This window comes from Thunnus maccoyii, chromosome 3 (assembly GCF_910596095.1).
Source record: "Thunnus maccoyii chromosome 3, fThuMac1.1, whole genome shotgun sequence".
Lineage (NCBI taxonomy): Eukaryota > Metazoa > Chordata > Actinopteri > Scombriformes > Scombridae > Thunnus > Thunnus maccoyii.
The window spans coordinates 2789848-2805433 of record NC_056535.1 but is presented as its reverse complement, the minus strand read 5'-3'; the positions used below and the strand labels follow the sequence as shown (position 1 = coordinate 2805433).

The following is a 15586-nucleotide window of genomic DNA, read 5'->3' as shown; positions in this document are numbered from 1 at the left end:
CTGCTTCTGTCATTCTGTAACCATGGAAGTTAAACTGTAACCATGCAGACAAACCCATTGAACCATAAACAGGAGTTGCCATAAAACTACACAACAGGACCTAAAAACAAAAGAAAATAGGTAGGCTATAGGTGTATAAGTTAAATGCTGAGTATACTGCTTGTTCCTGCTTATTTCTGATTTGTGTTTGTTTAATAGGCAATTTTATGGGTAACATCCAGTGTTAGCTAGCTATCAAACTTACCCTGAGGCATTCATTTCAGGAATTCATGTAACAATATCCTTTGACTCATAACATACAGCACAATGTTTATAAGGTCAAGTGAGTATTTTATTGATCATAATTCTATTAATACCATCTACATTGCCCTGATTAATGACTAAGAACCATTTAAATGTTAGCAAGCTAGCTAACTTGCTAACATTTAAATGCTAGCTAGCTTGCTAACTAGGTCAATTGAGTATTTTATTGATCATAATTCTATTAATGCCATTTACATTGCCCTGATTAATGACTAAGAACCATTTAAATGTTAGCAAGCTAGCTAAAATTTGCTTTGCTGATGTTTTATGCAAATGTTTTATGTTCTTCATAAAACATTTGCCAAGCCATGTTTGATGGATTATGTGTTTGTTAGCATAGCACACTTGTAGCCTACAAGTGCTTCTTTAGAGTGAATAAAATAAGTTTCCAGTAAGATACAGTTATTTACAGACTCTCTCAAGAGTGTGTAACTAATTCTGGTGTATTTACAATGACCTTTCTATGATTAATTTCACAATGCAAACTTTTCCCAAAATGAATTAAATGGTATGAAACAACTAAAACATACATGTAATACATAATAGTCCTATGCAGGCTCATACAGAGCAAGCAGCTTTTGGCTTTTAATGTTTTAAGAGATTTTAAATAGACAAGTACCTTTGAAACTCCCACAGAAGACAAATAAAGAACTTAGGATGTGTAAGATGTTTATCAAATTTTCACAGCAGAGCAAGATTTGACTGTCAGTAACCTACAATTGCAGACAGTTCAGTCTGGTTGAGCTTGTTGTATTTCCTCCTGTAAGAAAACGTGGAGAGACAAAATGCAAGGATGGATCTCTTCAAAGTGCCGTAGTTGCAAGGGCAGGTGTGCTGACAGATTACTGATCTGATTGGGTGATTGGGTTCAGGAATGTGTTTGGACTTTGGAGTGGTTGTGGTCAGGATAGCAGCTGGACTCTAGACATACTGACAATCTGTGATGATTTTATTGGTTGGTATTTGTCACAGCTGGTCAACATTCAAGATGCACCATTCAAGGAAATAAGAAGTGGGATTTTGATATGCATTGTGCAATACTAGAAAATTAATCATGCATTGCCTTTATTGTTAATTTACTGTATAATGTGAAATAGAAGTATATAACATTTATAATATTTCATGTCACACCGTGCAACAGTGCAAAGTTAGTGTGCTAATTTTCAGTCAGTTTCACTTCATGTGGTATGTGGCATGTCGCAGACTTTTCTGAAATACTTTTGGAATTTGAAAAGCCAGTGATCCATGTTGCTTGCTTGCTCATACTTGAAAACATAAACTAACTTTTTAGACATAAACACCCGCAGCATTTTGTTTTGTCTTACTCATAAAGAGGCCAAAATATGAGCAAATGTTATGCTGCTATGAGCAAACAACCTTGGTTCTTTAGAGTTTTGTACCAATTATCCATTAGTTATTTATGCTTATGAGAGTATTGGTATATGGAGGCCTGATTATAAATCCCTAGTCATTTTTTGTTGTTAGGTGTTTGTCATTCACAATAAGCTTCGAAAATGTCCACAGAATACATTTGCAGATGTAATGCAAAGCCAACATAGACACAAAATAGTCTGCATGTGACCTATAAGCCACATACTGCACATGATCATGCTTACAGCTGTGAATGTATGTTACAGTTACCATGGACGAAGTCAAGTTGGCCTGTACAAGCTCAAATGAGTGTGGTGCCCAGGAGGCCAGCAGTCAAAAAGACACCCTGCTCGACCTCCACAACCAGATCGCACATCTGTTCTGCACCAGACTTAGTGAGAACTCCATCATGGTCAGTATACCATAATGTAAAGCTGTGTAAAGCTATGTAATAATGCAATACCATTTATTTGTTATCATATGTTATTAGGCTTGTATAACATTGTAATTACATCTGAGTGAACAAAGAGAAGATGACAGGCATGGAAGCTACGTTTTTTTTAAATATGAGGCAGTCTGTCATTGTTCTGCAGTGCCATTTCTGCTCATTTGTCCAAGTGATTAGAATACAGAATGTGTACATTCAAGGCCATCACTAAAATGTTGACTGAAAATGGCACTGCATTCAAAAACGCAAGGGGGTAAAGGTTGGGAACCACTGTGGACACGCTGCCACAGATAGACTAGTTTGATCAATAAACTAAGATAAAGTTTGAGGGCTTATTAGATGCCAAAACACTGCACTGTGGTTTATAATACTATGACAAAAGCTTTTACAACTCTGACATAAAGGGCTGCAACTAATGATTATTTTCATAACCAATTATATCAGATGATCAGAGTCTAAGATAATATCTTCAAATTGTTTTGTCCAATCAGTAGTCCAAAACCCTGTTATTTCAGTTTACTATCACACAAGACAAAGAAAAGTAGCAATTTCTCACATTTAAGAAACTGAACCTAGCTAATGTCTGGCATTTTTGCTTTAAACAGTTAATTGATTATCAAAATAGATGCTTAACTATTAGTTGATTAATCAACTAATTGTTTAAGCTCTACTGAAGTTATCACAGTGATAATCATCAGTGTGTAAGCAGCATGTTACAGTTGATGATGCTGGAGGTCGAGCTAGTTTGAACTACTTTATATACAGTTAGCTAGTTTCTCAACCTAGGGGTTGTTTATTCAGGTATAAGAAGAAAAAAGCAACAGTTTGATACACAAAATAGGATTCTCTGGGCCTCAAACAGTTATTTAAATGGAACCATCTGAGAAGTAACAACTCATAGACATCTGAAATATGACAAGGAGACACAACCAGACACTGCTTTTTTGTAAGAGGTCTTAATCTCAAAAGTAACAAGTAACTAAAGCTGTAAAATAAATGCAGTGGAGTAGGAAGTACTGTATTTCCCTCTGAAATGTAGTGGAATGGAAGTATCATGTGGCAAAAGTACCTAAGAATTGTACATAGGTACATTAATTAGGTAAATGTACTTTGTTACTTTCCACCTCTGTGTCTAAGGCATGTATTTATGAGGACAGCGCCTGTAGATTCATAAGTTCATGTGATGTGTTTCCAAGGTGATACAGGAAAAGCTGCAACTCATGCAAAGAAGCTCTTACTACTTGGAAATCCAGCACGATGATTCGCTCCCAACTGCAGACCAGCAGCAGCAGACTTTAAATTTGTCTGACAGTACAGTGTTGTCTCTTATTGACCAGCGGAAGCTGAGGCGTGCCATGACCCTGGCTAACACCCAGGTGAAGCTCCTACTCACTCTGCTGGGAATGCTCTACGAGGAGATTATCAGTGGCTGTCGGGAACTTGAGGTCTTCATCATTAAGTACGACCAGGGTTTGGTGGACAGTGACATGGCAGCTTCCACGCAGGAGAAGCTCCAGCGAACCCACCAGTACCTGAACGACTTTGAGAGCAGGTTGACTCGAAATCTCGGCCCGCTGGACCTGCAGAACCAGCTCATCCTGAACACAGGTCAGTACCCGATGCCGCAGCTCAGCGCGTCTCTGGCCACCAAGATGCCGGTGATGTTTGACCGGTGTGAGTCGCGTGTGACATCCAACGCTGCACACCTGTGTTGGGGAGTTGCCAGTCAGCAGTCTAAGGAGCCCTGCCAAGAGTTTGAGATCCACATGAAGAGCCTTCACCCAACTGCTGACCAGGACCAGTTTATTAAATCTACATGTCAGTCATACAGTATACACTTCAACAACCTGACCCCTGACAGGTACTATCAGTTCTCTGTCAAGAGAGTTGATACTGTCAACTTGGTCTATGGACTGTGGACTGACACTATCATCCTGAAGACCGTGAGTGTTTTCAAATGAGAGCTTTTTGAATATGAAGAGAATTCCCAGCCTGTGTATATTTACTATGGGGAATATATTTGACCTGTTTTATTCTCAATAAAGGTGCTTTTAGGAAAAAAAAACATTTACTGGAGGACAATGAAGTTGAGAAATGAAGAATTGTTTGTACACTGCACAGTCACCTTTTATGGAACCTATAGGCAGAAATCATCTATACAAATACATTAGTAAGGTCCAACATCCACTGGATACTGGGATTTCAATCTAGGCTACCACAAGAGAAACTTTTTCGATTGAAATTTTGATTCCTTTGAGGATTTTGTTCTTGATCATCATCTTGTGTTTCATTTCCATCTAATTTTTTTGTTACTTGGGAGACGTTTAACTTCCTTCCTCTAAATTACCAGCTTAATCAGGACAAACAGAAGCACTACTGATTGGATTAGATCAGATAAATTGTCAAATTCGTTTCAGATATGACCTGATGCAATAAGGCATCCTTTACTCAAGTCAAACACAGCTAACCAAGGAAATCATGAAAAGGTCCTCTGACCTCAATCCACACTGTCACGTCCAAAAAGTAACTGCTACATCTCTTGTTCTTTGTCTTATTTTGGTCAGCAAACAACAGAACCTGTTCCATCTGCTCCTGCTCTCTGTGATCACCTGTACTGTGTTTTGATAGAGCTAAACTCATAATTTAGTTATGAATATATGAAATATAAATAGAAATAAATTAAATATATTTTATATTTTCATATTTTTCAGTTTCTCTGAACAAGGAACAGGGATACAATTAAACATAGATAAAATAGTGATTTGATTGCGGCTCATAAATACTATCTGTTAAGCAGGAGAACAGTAACTGTACTGTTGCACTGAGATGATTATGAAATCACAATTTGAAGATAGAATAGAATATACTTTAGTGTCCCTGTGAGGAAATTTGTCTTGGACTCTGTACTGCTGTTCCTTTCAAAGTACAATGAATATACAACCAAAAAGAAAAAAAGTAGCACAAGTATATTTAGCAGTACTATACTCAACCATACAGTACATACCTGAGGCCAGCAGCACCTTTTACCCTCTTAAGTTTATAGTGCCAACACATCTATGAACAAACAACCATTTAATCTACAGCACAAAGTTTGTCTGACAAAATAAACATAAATACAGGTTGCAGGGATGATCAGCTACATTAAAATGCATGATAATAGACAAAGTCCTTCAAATTCTCAGGAAATTGGAACATCTACTACTCCATGACACTACAAACAATCTGCTGATGAAGATCATGTGATATGATGGTAAACTCCAGAACAGCTACTAAATGGAACTTTAGGGTAAGATTCTTTTCTCTTATTATTATTGTAACCAAAGTTAGCATAATGTTGGTTTATATATATATTCATATATAGTTTTATATATTTGTTTGTTATAAAGTTGCTGGGTTGTTTGCTTACAACGTCACTCAATCTCAAATCTTACACCAACCATGGCTAACATAGTCCCGATGATGCAGATTAGCTCATGATGATATGGTACTTGTTGGTACTTGTTGGCCTTGTGTGTGAGGTGGAAACTGAAAGAGACTGTATTTAGTTTAGTTTTAGTGTGCTTCACATAAATGTAGGCAAAACTTAAGAGTTTATTTAATTCAGCAACAAACAAGACACTCTCAATAAACTGAAGCCTTTGACAATCACCAGTCTCCTGTTGAAATGTCAGTACTGTAAAACCTGATGACTTGGTTCAACTCAAACTGTTTGAGGAAATCAATGGCCTTGAACCATTTAAGTTTATGAACTCAAACAATTTAAGCATGAAAAATGATATCATTTGCATACAAGTAACTAAAGTATTTATTGTTAAGGTAATTTTGGTAAATAAAGTTAATAGTACCAATTTCATTGAGTTGATTGAATTAAAACTAAGAAGTATTTTAGACTTTAGTAGAAGTCTACTTTTAGTAGAATTTAATTGAATTAAGTAAGACTAACTTAAATGGATCTTCTTTACACAAATGTTATCACTTAAGTTTCCTTTACTCAGTTTTCTTCCACTAAAGCAAATTATTATATTCTAGTTGTGACAACTTTGTAGCTACTCAGTTCACTTGAGGAAACTGATTGCCTTAAACCTTTTTAGTTGGAATAGCACAATATAAACACACATGTCTGACACAACTTAAACAATTTCTTTAGCTGAATGCCGAACACTCATGACTAAACACATAACATTTCAGTGTTCACAGCTCTCGAAAGGTAGTTTACTCCTCTCCACTTACTTTTGTTTTTCTTGAACCTATTAACAAAGTTTTCAGAAAAAACACCCTTTTAAAGTTGAAACTTAAAAGTTCAGTAGACCAACTCATCCTGAAAAGGGTATACATGTTCAGTGTATGTGACTGTTATTGTACAAATGATCAAGTTTATAAAAAGGCTAGTGATGAAAAAGAAAACATCATAATGCCATTGCCTCCAGATTTTCACATGCAAGTCAGAGCAATGTGTAAGCTTAGGATAGCCTTGAAAAAAACTTAACCAACCCTAATACAAGACTCACTGGCCATATGTCCATGTAGATATTTTTGGTGTGTATAATAAAGGATGCACGATATTATTGGCAAGTCATTGGTATCGGCCAATAAAATGAAATATCGGCATTGGCGAATTCTGCCGATTATGAGAGGCTGATATGTTGCCATCTCCTCCGCCGTCTGACTGTGCTTCCCTTGATGGACTGTGTCACCCTGATGGTCCCGGTGCTTCCTCTGCAGGCTCCACTTCACTCAAGCTGCCCGTCAGACCCGCTGCTTCTTCCCACTTTAACCCGAATAACAAACCGGGGCTCGGTGCTCCACATAGAGAGCAGGGGTTAACGTTAGCCCCGGCTCTCCATGTGGATCAAACTGGACCACCAACCCCCGATTTGTTATTCAGGTTAAAGTGGGGAGAAGCAGCAGGCCTGTCGGGCAGCTGAGTGAAGTGGAGCCTGCGGAGGAAGCACTGGGACCGTCAGGGTGAAACAGTCCATCCAGGTGCGGTGGTATTCGGCTGCACAGATAAGAAATCCCTTGGCTGACAGGATGTACCACTCTGTTTGAAAAATAAAAAAACTTCATCCTCTTCTTTTTGGTTTATAACAGCGGTTGGCAACCAGTGTATTGGGTGCATTATCGCCACCTTCTGCTCCAGAGTGTGGACGAAAGATTAAATCCTACACATTAATCCTGTCTGCCTAATAAACTCAAAGAAAACTCTACTGCTCCTCCCACTTGGCAAGTTCATTAAAGTTTTAATTCTGAGCTCCTGAATCCAGTCTTCCAAAATTCTTCCTCCATATATTGTCTTTCTTGATCATACTTTAGTACAAGCTATGCTTGCATGCATAATAGTCTCCTCAGCCAGCTGGAAAAAAATATGTGCATATATCGGTATTGGCATCGGCAATTGGCCACAATGAGTTGGAAATATTGGCATATTGGATATCGGAAAAAAATCCAATATTGTGTATCCCTATGTATGATCATTCTGTTCATACTGGCTGTGAAGAGATCCCTTTATAACACAACTAGAACTAAATCCAGTCCTCGTTCTGTGTGAAATTGACTTCTAAAGTTCAGCCAAAGTAAATCTGAGGCTTCAGCAGTCTGAGTTACACTAATCAACTGGATATCTTCCAAAGTTTGTCTTTTTAATACAAAATTTCTTGTCCTTCTAGTCACGTATAGGTTTATTGTCTGGACAAAACACTGATGACAAAGCTACAAGTGACTGCCATGAAGAATGATTACAGACACCAACAACTCTTTCTTAGGACATATGGATATGTGAGTAAATGCAGTAAGATAGACTTGAAAACATGCAAGTCGGTGACTGAACAATAAATTGTACTGTAATGGATTTATACAGCCTACAATGAAATACCTGACATTTTTTTGAAAATTATTGTCTCTTGTAAAACATTTTTACATGGCATTTTGAGTACCTGAGAAAATATTGTTACATATTAACAGAGATTTCTTCATTTCTTAGTTAATGAATATCTATGTTGCAATGGAATTATTTTTTCCCCACCACAGGCACTAGTCTTTAATATCCTTTAGATATCAAAAGATAGCATGTAACAGGAGGATAAAAACATATGATCAGACTTAATGATGATGAACAACTAGATATTATAAGACATACTGATATTGTTCTTGTTGTGCTCTCAAGAAGTACTGATGTGGTTGTCCTTGAGTATCACTGTAGTTGTTCTTTGTTTGGTAGAATTCTTCATTAATTTTGGTGTAACTTGCTCTTACATATAATTTAATGTAATTTATTCAATGAGTATCTCTTCATTTGTAATGTAGTTTTATAACTTGGTAACATTTGATACAACAATGCAAAGTAAATAGAAGGAGTGTATCTCTGCCTGACTGTAAATTACATAGTTTTGATGAACAATAGCGACCAGCCTTAAAGAAAAAGAACTAACACTACCCTCAATACAACTAGAGGGCTACATCACAATATAAACCTCAAACTATTTCATTCCTTCCTTTGTCCCATCTCAGCCTTATTGAATAAAGACAAGCACCTTCTCCACACCAGTCTTGCAATTAATAAAACAATATTACAACATTTAACAGTCAACATTCAGTTAAGCAAGGGAGAATACAACATTTTCAAGGCCAGATAATGTGACACCCACTACACAGCAAAAATTAAGTAACGTACAGAAGTGCTCTAAAGGCAGTCAACAGGGTACACAGTAGAATGTAGAAGGCAATTTTTATATTCATCAGTGAGGTATTGAGCTATGGATATGGGAAAAGGAGAACACAAACATGCCTTGCAAGTTTTGGAGACCTCTGATAAATCCTACAGCGGTAGGGCGGCCAAGACTGCTGTTCTAGCTGCGCTGATGTTCTTGTCTTGTTGCACAAAGACAAGGTATCCATTCAGGGATGTTAGGGTCCATTGTTCACATTCAACAATGACGTAATGCATTAAAAATATTTTTATCTGTTCCTCATATGCCGTCAAAACTTCCCCTTACCAAAACTTCCAGTCTTCCTCTTTTTGTAGAGCAGTTGAGGTGTATATTTGTCAAGTTCAGCGAAGAAGAAGAATGGTAGATTGTGATTAATGGTAGTGATCCTGTGACATTGACTGTAGAGTTGCATGGAAAAAAAAAGCAATGAGAGATAGTAAAACTGGATTTTTCAAACATTTTCAGACAAACAGACATACCATATTAAACTACTCAATACTAAGCTCTTTATCCAGATCAGGAATTCCTACAATGATGAATTCGAAAAAAAGTACACTAGCCTAGTGGCTCTTGAAAGGCATGGGCATATTAGCTAGCAAGCTAACAGTTACACTTTTAACATAGAACTTTATCAAACTAATGTTACTCAGCATCAGCTATCAAGTGACCACGACTATCATGTAACTTAACATTATGAAACTTTTATTTCTGAACCACTAAAGCATGAATTGGCCTTCTTGTAAGCTAACTTATGGCCAATGTTTGCACAACTCAATAAAATTAACGTTAAGCTAACAATGCACTTCTATAATTCAAACAGCAAGACAAACAATAACTTATGCAAACAGTAATAAAATAACGGAACAAAGTTACCCTGTGATGAAGACAAAACCACATCTGTGTCCTGAGTTGGAAAATCAAACACTGCAGTGCAGCAGGTGCAGTTTGTCCGTTACGCCAGTTTTGAGCGCAAACATACACGCTCTCTCTCTCGGTGCCGCGTGCACAAAGACGACAGTGAACGGCGGGTACATTGTTTACTTTCTTACTTTCTGAGCTGCCCAAATAAGGATGAAGAGTGAATAAACTTTAGGTGGGCAACTTATGACTGTTTTCGATAAAGCTGACGATTTTTTTTTTTTGAATAATAGTTTGATGATACGGTGTCATCAGATGCCTTGTTTGTCCTACGAACACAACAAAACCCAAAATATTCAATTTAAAATTAGACAATGAAAAGAAAAAAAAAAATCTCACAGCTAGAAGCTAGAAACAAAAAAAAATTGAAAACTGAAAAATCTTGGTGGAGGGGGAGGATTCAAGGTCTTGACTCAGGTAATACATAAACAGCTGGAGATTAAAAAAGATATCATAGAATATTTTTTTTTACAAAATTTAAAAATTTTTGACTCATCAAAATAGCCACTTTTTGCAGATATAACAGGCAAACACACTTGTTGCATTTTTTTCTACAATGGAAATCATATATTATTTGGAAAGTTCTTCTCCACACTATTGCAGTGTCATGTGTTGCACTGTCAGGTTGCTTTGCTTTCCACCCTTCTGTCCAGTTCACCCCAAACCAGCCTGATGACTGTGCTGGTTCCATGACTTGAAGCTTACTATCTTGTTCTTTTCTTCTAAGGTAGTTTTGACAGTCTGGATGTATGTTTTGAGTCATTATCTTGCTGTGGGATAAACCTCTGACCAGCTAGGTGTAGACCAGAGGGGACTGCACAGCACTACAGAATGCGGTGGTGGCCCTTTTGGTCCCTAGTGCCAGTCACTCTGTACAAGTCACAAAGTCTGGATCCAGCAAAAGAGCCCCAAACCATCACGCTTCCTCCTCCATGCTTTTATACAGACAGAGGGTTTGGAAGTAATCAGCTAAAGCTGGAACAGCTGTAGGAATTGTTTGCATCAACTTTCAAGACTTAAATTACTGCCATTGCTGCAGAGAAGCTGTGAGTTGTTAACCCACTTGATCCCTGAAAAAAAGCTTTTTTTAATAACTGAAGTTTACATCATTTTTTTTCAACCTCTATCACTTACCTTTGTGCCATTTAAGGTAATTCACTAGACTTGAACTGCTTAAATTTCAATAGAAACTGGAAAGATGGGAGTGTTCTAAAACTTTTGACTGGTAGTGTATGTGAATATCTTTGTGTGCATATCATATTATTAAGCCTTTTATTAAAAAAACATTAAAGGGCAAACAAACAAATGACTAAATAAATAAGAAAGCCAAGCAGACATTGTATCTGCTTGGAAAGTTAAATTATTTAGGCATTAGTAAACACACCTTGGAAATGGTTTATTTTTACCATTGTTATGTGGTATGGAAACAGCAGGGAAAAGTAATTATAGCAGGTAATATTACAGTGTCAGATGCAACCAGGTGAGAAAATGCATTGTAGCAATGTACTGAACTGAGGACAGAATCAGGGCGAAACATCACAGTGGAATGAACAGTGATGCATTCACTTACTGTTGTACAGTAGGTTCTGAAGTGCATTCAGTTTTTATGTTTTTTTTTTTTTAAAGATTTTATTTAGAATTCCCAAATATATACAATCTACACCTCCCTCATCAACAAAACAGAAACCTACAATTCTAACAGCAAAGCAAAACAAGACAAAAAATTGTATTATAGTTATTACAGTTAGGTTTCCACAGAGTTGGATCATTCTGTTTTCATCAGTTGTATTCAAGAAACATATACTCAAACACTGGACATACACATATCCTCCTACACTAATATTCTGGAAAAAGAAATGTCTTATTATTCAAAAATGGAAAAGACAATAGTGATTAAAAAGAAGAAATGAAGTCAGTTTGAAATCACATGGGGAGAGGTATTCCAAGCAATGAGTACATAAAAAAATGTGGATGTTAAATTTAAACCTAGTTTGAGTTTTGTTTTGTGTTGTTTTGTTTTAGGATGTAGACTAGGTGGATCATAATGACACCTGGGACATGATGATAAAGTGACCAGAATCTAAAGGCCCTGATGGCATTGTTGAGGTTTCAGTTGGTGAAGGATAAAAGATGAGTGCACCTGCTAGAGATAAATTGTAGTCAAAGTCATATGTATGATGTATGTTTATGTGCATTTACATTTTACGTACTTGATTTAAGTTGATCAGATAAGATATTGAGGATGAACTGTTTGTTTTATATGTGGGATAAAGATGTATCGTCTTTTTTGTTTTTTTTTGTCTGGAGTGCATTTGAATGGTGATGCAATTGCTTAGTTTAAAGATCCCCTCCAGACATGTATTCAGAGTATTTTTTTCAGAGTATTTTTAGAATATAAAAATACTCTACTTGGAACAATAATGTGTGTCTGACATGATTTTTCCACAAAAAAGCATAATTGAAACTCAGCACGGATGTCGTGGCTATGCGTTTGCAGTTTGACATTGTTACAAGTCAGATGAATTCTACAGTTCATACTCATATTTACCATGAGGTTACATTTTAGTTTCAGACTGACTCAATTGTTTCATGTTTATCTATTTATATTTGAAATCCGGTAAAAGATTTATATAAAATTTGGGGAAAAAATAGATCATGGGCCAATGATTGAGTGATGGGGTAGTTTTGAACATTTTGACTATTTACTCATGGCTATTAAATAAAAAAAAAAAACCTGTCCCATGATTGTCTATCTGTGTGTGTTTTTTGATGTAGAGTCAGACGCAGATTGAAACATTTTGAAATAACTCATTAAGCATTGTGCAGCTTTGTTGTATCCACTCTGTGCTTTCTAGTTGTTTTAAAGGGTAAATTGGTATTTTTCTTTTGACCACATATGTTTGAGATACATCATTTAAAAACTTACATTCAGTATGTTTGTATGTATGTTTTACCCGATTCTAGTCATAAATAGATATATATATATAAATAGTATATTTCATACCAGTGTTTTATAGGTTAGTGGTTACATGCTGCTACTCTATGTGTTAAAACACTTATTAATCAGTTTGATGGTGAGAGTAACTTCTAAGTTAGTGTTCTGATTTTTAGTGGTGGGAATAACCGTTGTTTATATCTGTATTACATAATGTGCTTTAGTTTACTTAATGCAGTTGGAGAATATTAGCACTAATAGTTTTGATTTATATAGGTTTTTATTAGTATTAGCTGCAGGCCAGTAATGCAGCATCTAATTGATAATTATGAAGCTGTTCTTAACTGCATAAAACATTTTAATACATCTAAATACTTTGATAACTTTTGTTAATTGTCACCTAAATGAGGCCACTGAAACCCTTTGTAATGTCCTCTGTTGCTCTATTAAAAACTTAGATTAAAAACATATCTCTCTCTTTATCTCTTTATATATAGAGAGATATATGTATATCTCTCTCTGCTGTGTGGTAGCACCATAAATGTAATGAGGAGTTTAATTGGAAACTGCAACATAAAACTGACCTAACTTGTTTCTGATCCTTTGGACACTATGCAGGATAAAAAAATATGCGTTTGTAGTTTGTCATACTCATATGAGTCATGCTCATATGAATATTTTCAACCTCAGCTGTGTCAAAACTAGTGCTGAGATCCAGATTTCTTGTTGTTAAACTGGACCTAGCTTGACTGCTCTCCCTTAGATTTGTTTCCTTATTACCTTACCCTTTGATGATCGCATTAACGAAAGTTACTTGAAAACAAAATCCTGAAGCTGAAAAAAGCCTTGGTTTTCTGCACCAAATTAGCTCTGGTGAAACTCTTCCTTTGCAGATTAACTCCAATTTTTCATTAAAAGTTCATCTTGAAAAGGTATGGATAATCCTCACTAGCCATGGTTACTCCTGGCTTGTTTATCTGTTTTTTTCCCACTAGTTTGTGATTGGGTCTGCTCCATTTCAGTGTGCCAGTGCACCCCTCAACACATAAGAGCAAAGGCCGGGAAAACTGTTTAAACTATGAGTTTAAATGGAGTGTATTCTGCCTGTAATCTGTGTAATCTGTCAAACAGCAGCAGCAACCACATAATTGTCAGCTGAGAAAACAAACAACAATGTTGACCTACGGGGCAAAACCCATGATAGCTTTCCTAACTGACAAATAATTGCCATCATGGACAGTAATGTTCACAATATGTTATGCAAGCCTGATTGATACTAATCAGTTCTCTGTTTTATCAATCTCCTTTGACTTGTTGCTATAGCTGCTGATATTAGGCAGTGAATCTGGCGTATCTGCAGGCTACAATTATGGAGAGCCAAAGGTATCATATTTCGTCTCAATTTCCCTGGCATTTAATATGCCACCAGGCGTTTGTTAAACGCCGTTCTGATAGCCACCATGCATTTAAAACATGTGTGACACCTGGTGGAGTTTATTAAATGCCTGGTGGCGCTTTTAAATCCTGAGATACCTTTGGCTTTCCATATAGAATAACTGTAAAATGGCGTGCAGACTCTGCCTACTCGGTGCAGACCCATTCACAGTGCACAGCGGGCTGAACTTCTCATGAAGTAGCAATAACAAAGCCGCCCATTTAGAAGGAAGATATGGTTATGATTGGTCAATTTTACTGTCATTTGAATTACTTAGCCCTCTGCTTGACCACCAATCACAGAACTGAAAGCAGCATTTTCCTTCCAGTGACTGTGGAGGCGCAAAATTCTGATAGGCTGACAAAAGGGGCGTCTTTCATTTAACCCTTCACATTCCAAAACAAACTGAATAGACAGGTCTGAATGGTTTATTTCCTCAGAAATGTTTTGTGTGTCCCAACTGTGGGGGACTGAAATTGCCAAAATCAAAGATAAATAAAGAAATAAATAAATGACTCATTAAATAAATAAATGAAATAATAAAGAAAGAAATGTAGAAATAAAAGGCTCAATTATCAAATAAACGTGCAGGTTAATTTGAAAATAAATAAATATGCACAGAAAAATAACAATAAATAAATAAAATTTCTTTCTTTATTTGACAAATTACTTATTTTTGTATTTATTTATTTTCATAATTAATTATTTCCTAATTTATTCTTTTCTGTTTACATTTATTTGTTTTTATTTATTTTCCTATTTATTTATTTTCCTGTTTCTTTCCTTCTGTATTTATTTATTCCTGTATTTCTTCACCCATAAGTTAATGAGAGGGTGTACCTTGATGGTGTCATTTATAAGCCATTGGTCAATCCATATGAGAGTTCACAGATCGATTGTACTTGAAGAGTGGTTTTGAAGTTGGGTAGCTCTGGTTGTTGCCTGGTTGTTGGTCTGCAATGCCTGACTCTGTCTAATTCCCATGGATGTATTATAAGAAGTCTTATAATACATCTATGCTAACTCCTGACTAATCCAAAATGGGCAAGGAGGTGGAGATGAGGCAGGCCGAATGAAGCCTGGTTCATGAAACACGCCCACCTAGCTTGAACCTGCCAAACTAGCTAAGGCTAACAAGCGAGGCTAACAAGCTAGGTTATGTGACTAACCTTGTGGTCTTCCTGCTCCTGCTTGGTACCGTCGCAGCTTACGCTAGTTGAGGTAAATTAACCTGAGACTATACAACAAAACTTGAAATAATGATTTATGTTATTGAGATTATACCACACAAGATTAAAATGCTTCATCATTTCTTAAATATATAATTGTGGTAATTTGCAATGCTAGCTACTGTGAATCAGCGTAATGTTTATTTAATACATATCTAATAAACAATTTGAAGCAAATTAATTAACCTTAACTTAGATTTCCTCATTACTTTAGTTACGGATAGTTTATTTGGATGTCTC

General features: G+C 36.3%; 1 protein-coding gene and 1 long non-coding RNA gene across 4 annotated transcripts; one reads left to right on the top strand and one right to left on the bottom strand.

The window, feature by feature from the left end:
* On the top strand, positions 1-4187 carry LOC121894327 (fibronectin type III domain-containing protein 11-like). Of its 3 annotated transcripts, none has more exons than XM_042406853.1 (3): positions 1-120; positions 1941-2086; positions 3319-4187. In XM_042406853.1, exons 2-3 carry the CDS (start codon positions 1946-1948, stop codon positions 4081-4083), a joined length of 906 nt encoding a protein of 301 aa, XP_042262787.1. In that variant the 5' UTR covers positions 1-120; positions 1941-1945; the 3' UTR covers positions 4084-4187. The 3 variants fall into 3 exon arrangements, with proteins under 3 accessions (XP_042262787.1, XP_042262788.1, XP_042262786.1); XM_042406854.1 differs by lacking the exon at positions 1-120 and adding an exon at positions 149-322 and having other exon boundaries at positions 3460-4187; XM_042406852.1 differs by lacking the exon at positions 1-120 and adding an exon at positions 153-322.
* Positions 4188-7782: 3595 nt separating this feature from the next.
* On the bottom strand, positions 7783-10082 carry LOC121894328. Its single transcript, XR_006095519.1, has 2 exons — positions 9703-10082; positions 7783-9227 (listed from the first exon to the last, which is right to left on the bottom strand). It is a non-coding gene; the product is annotated as an uncharacterized LOC121894328 (long non-coding RNA).
* Between the last annotated feature and the right edge of the window lie 5504 nt (positions 10083-15586).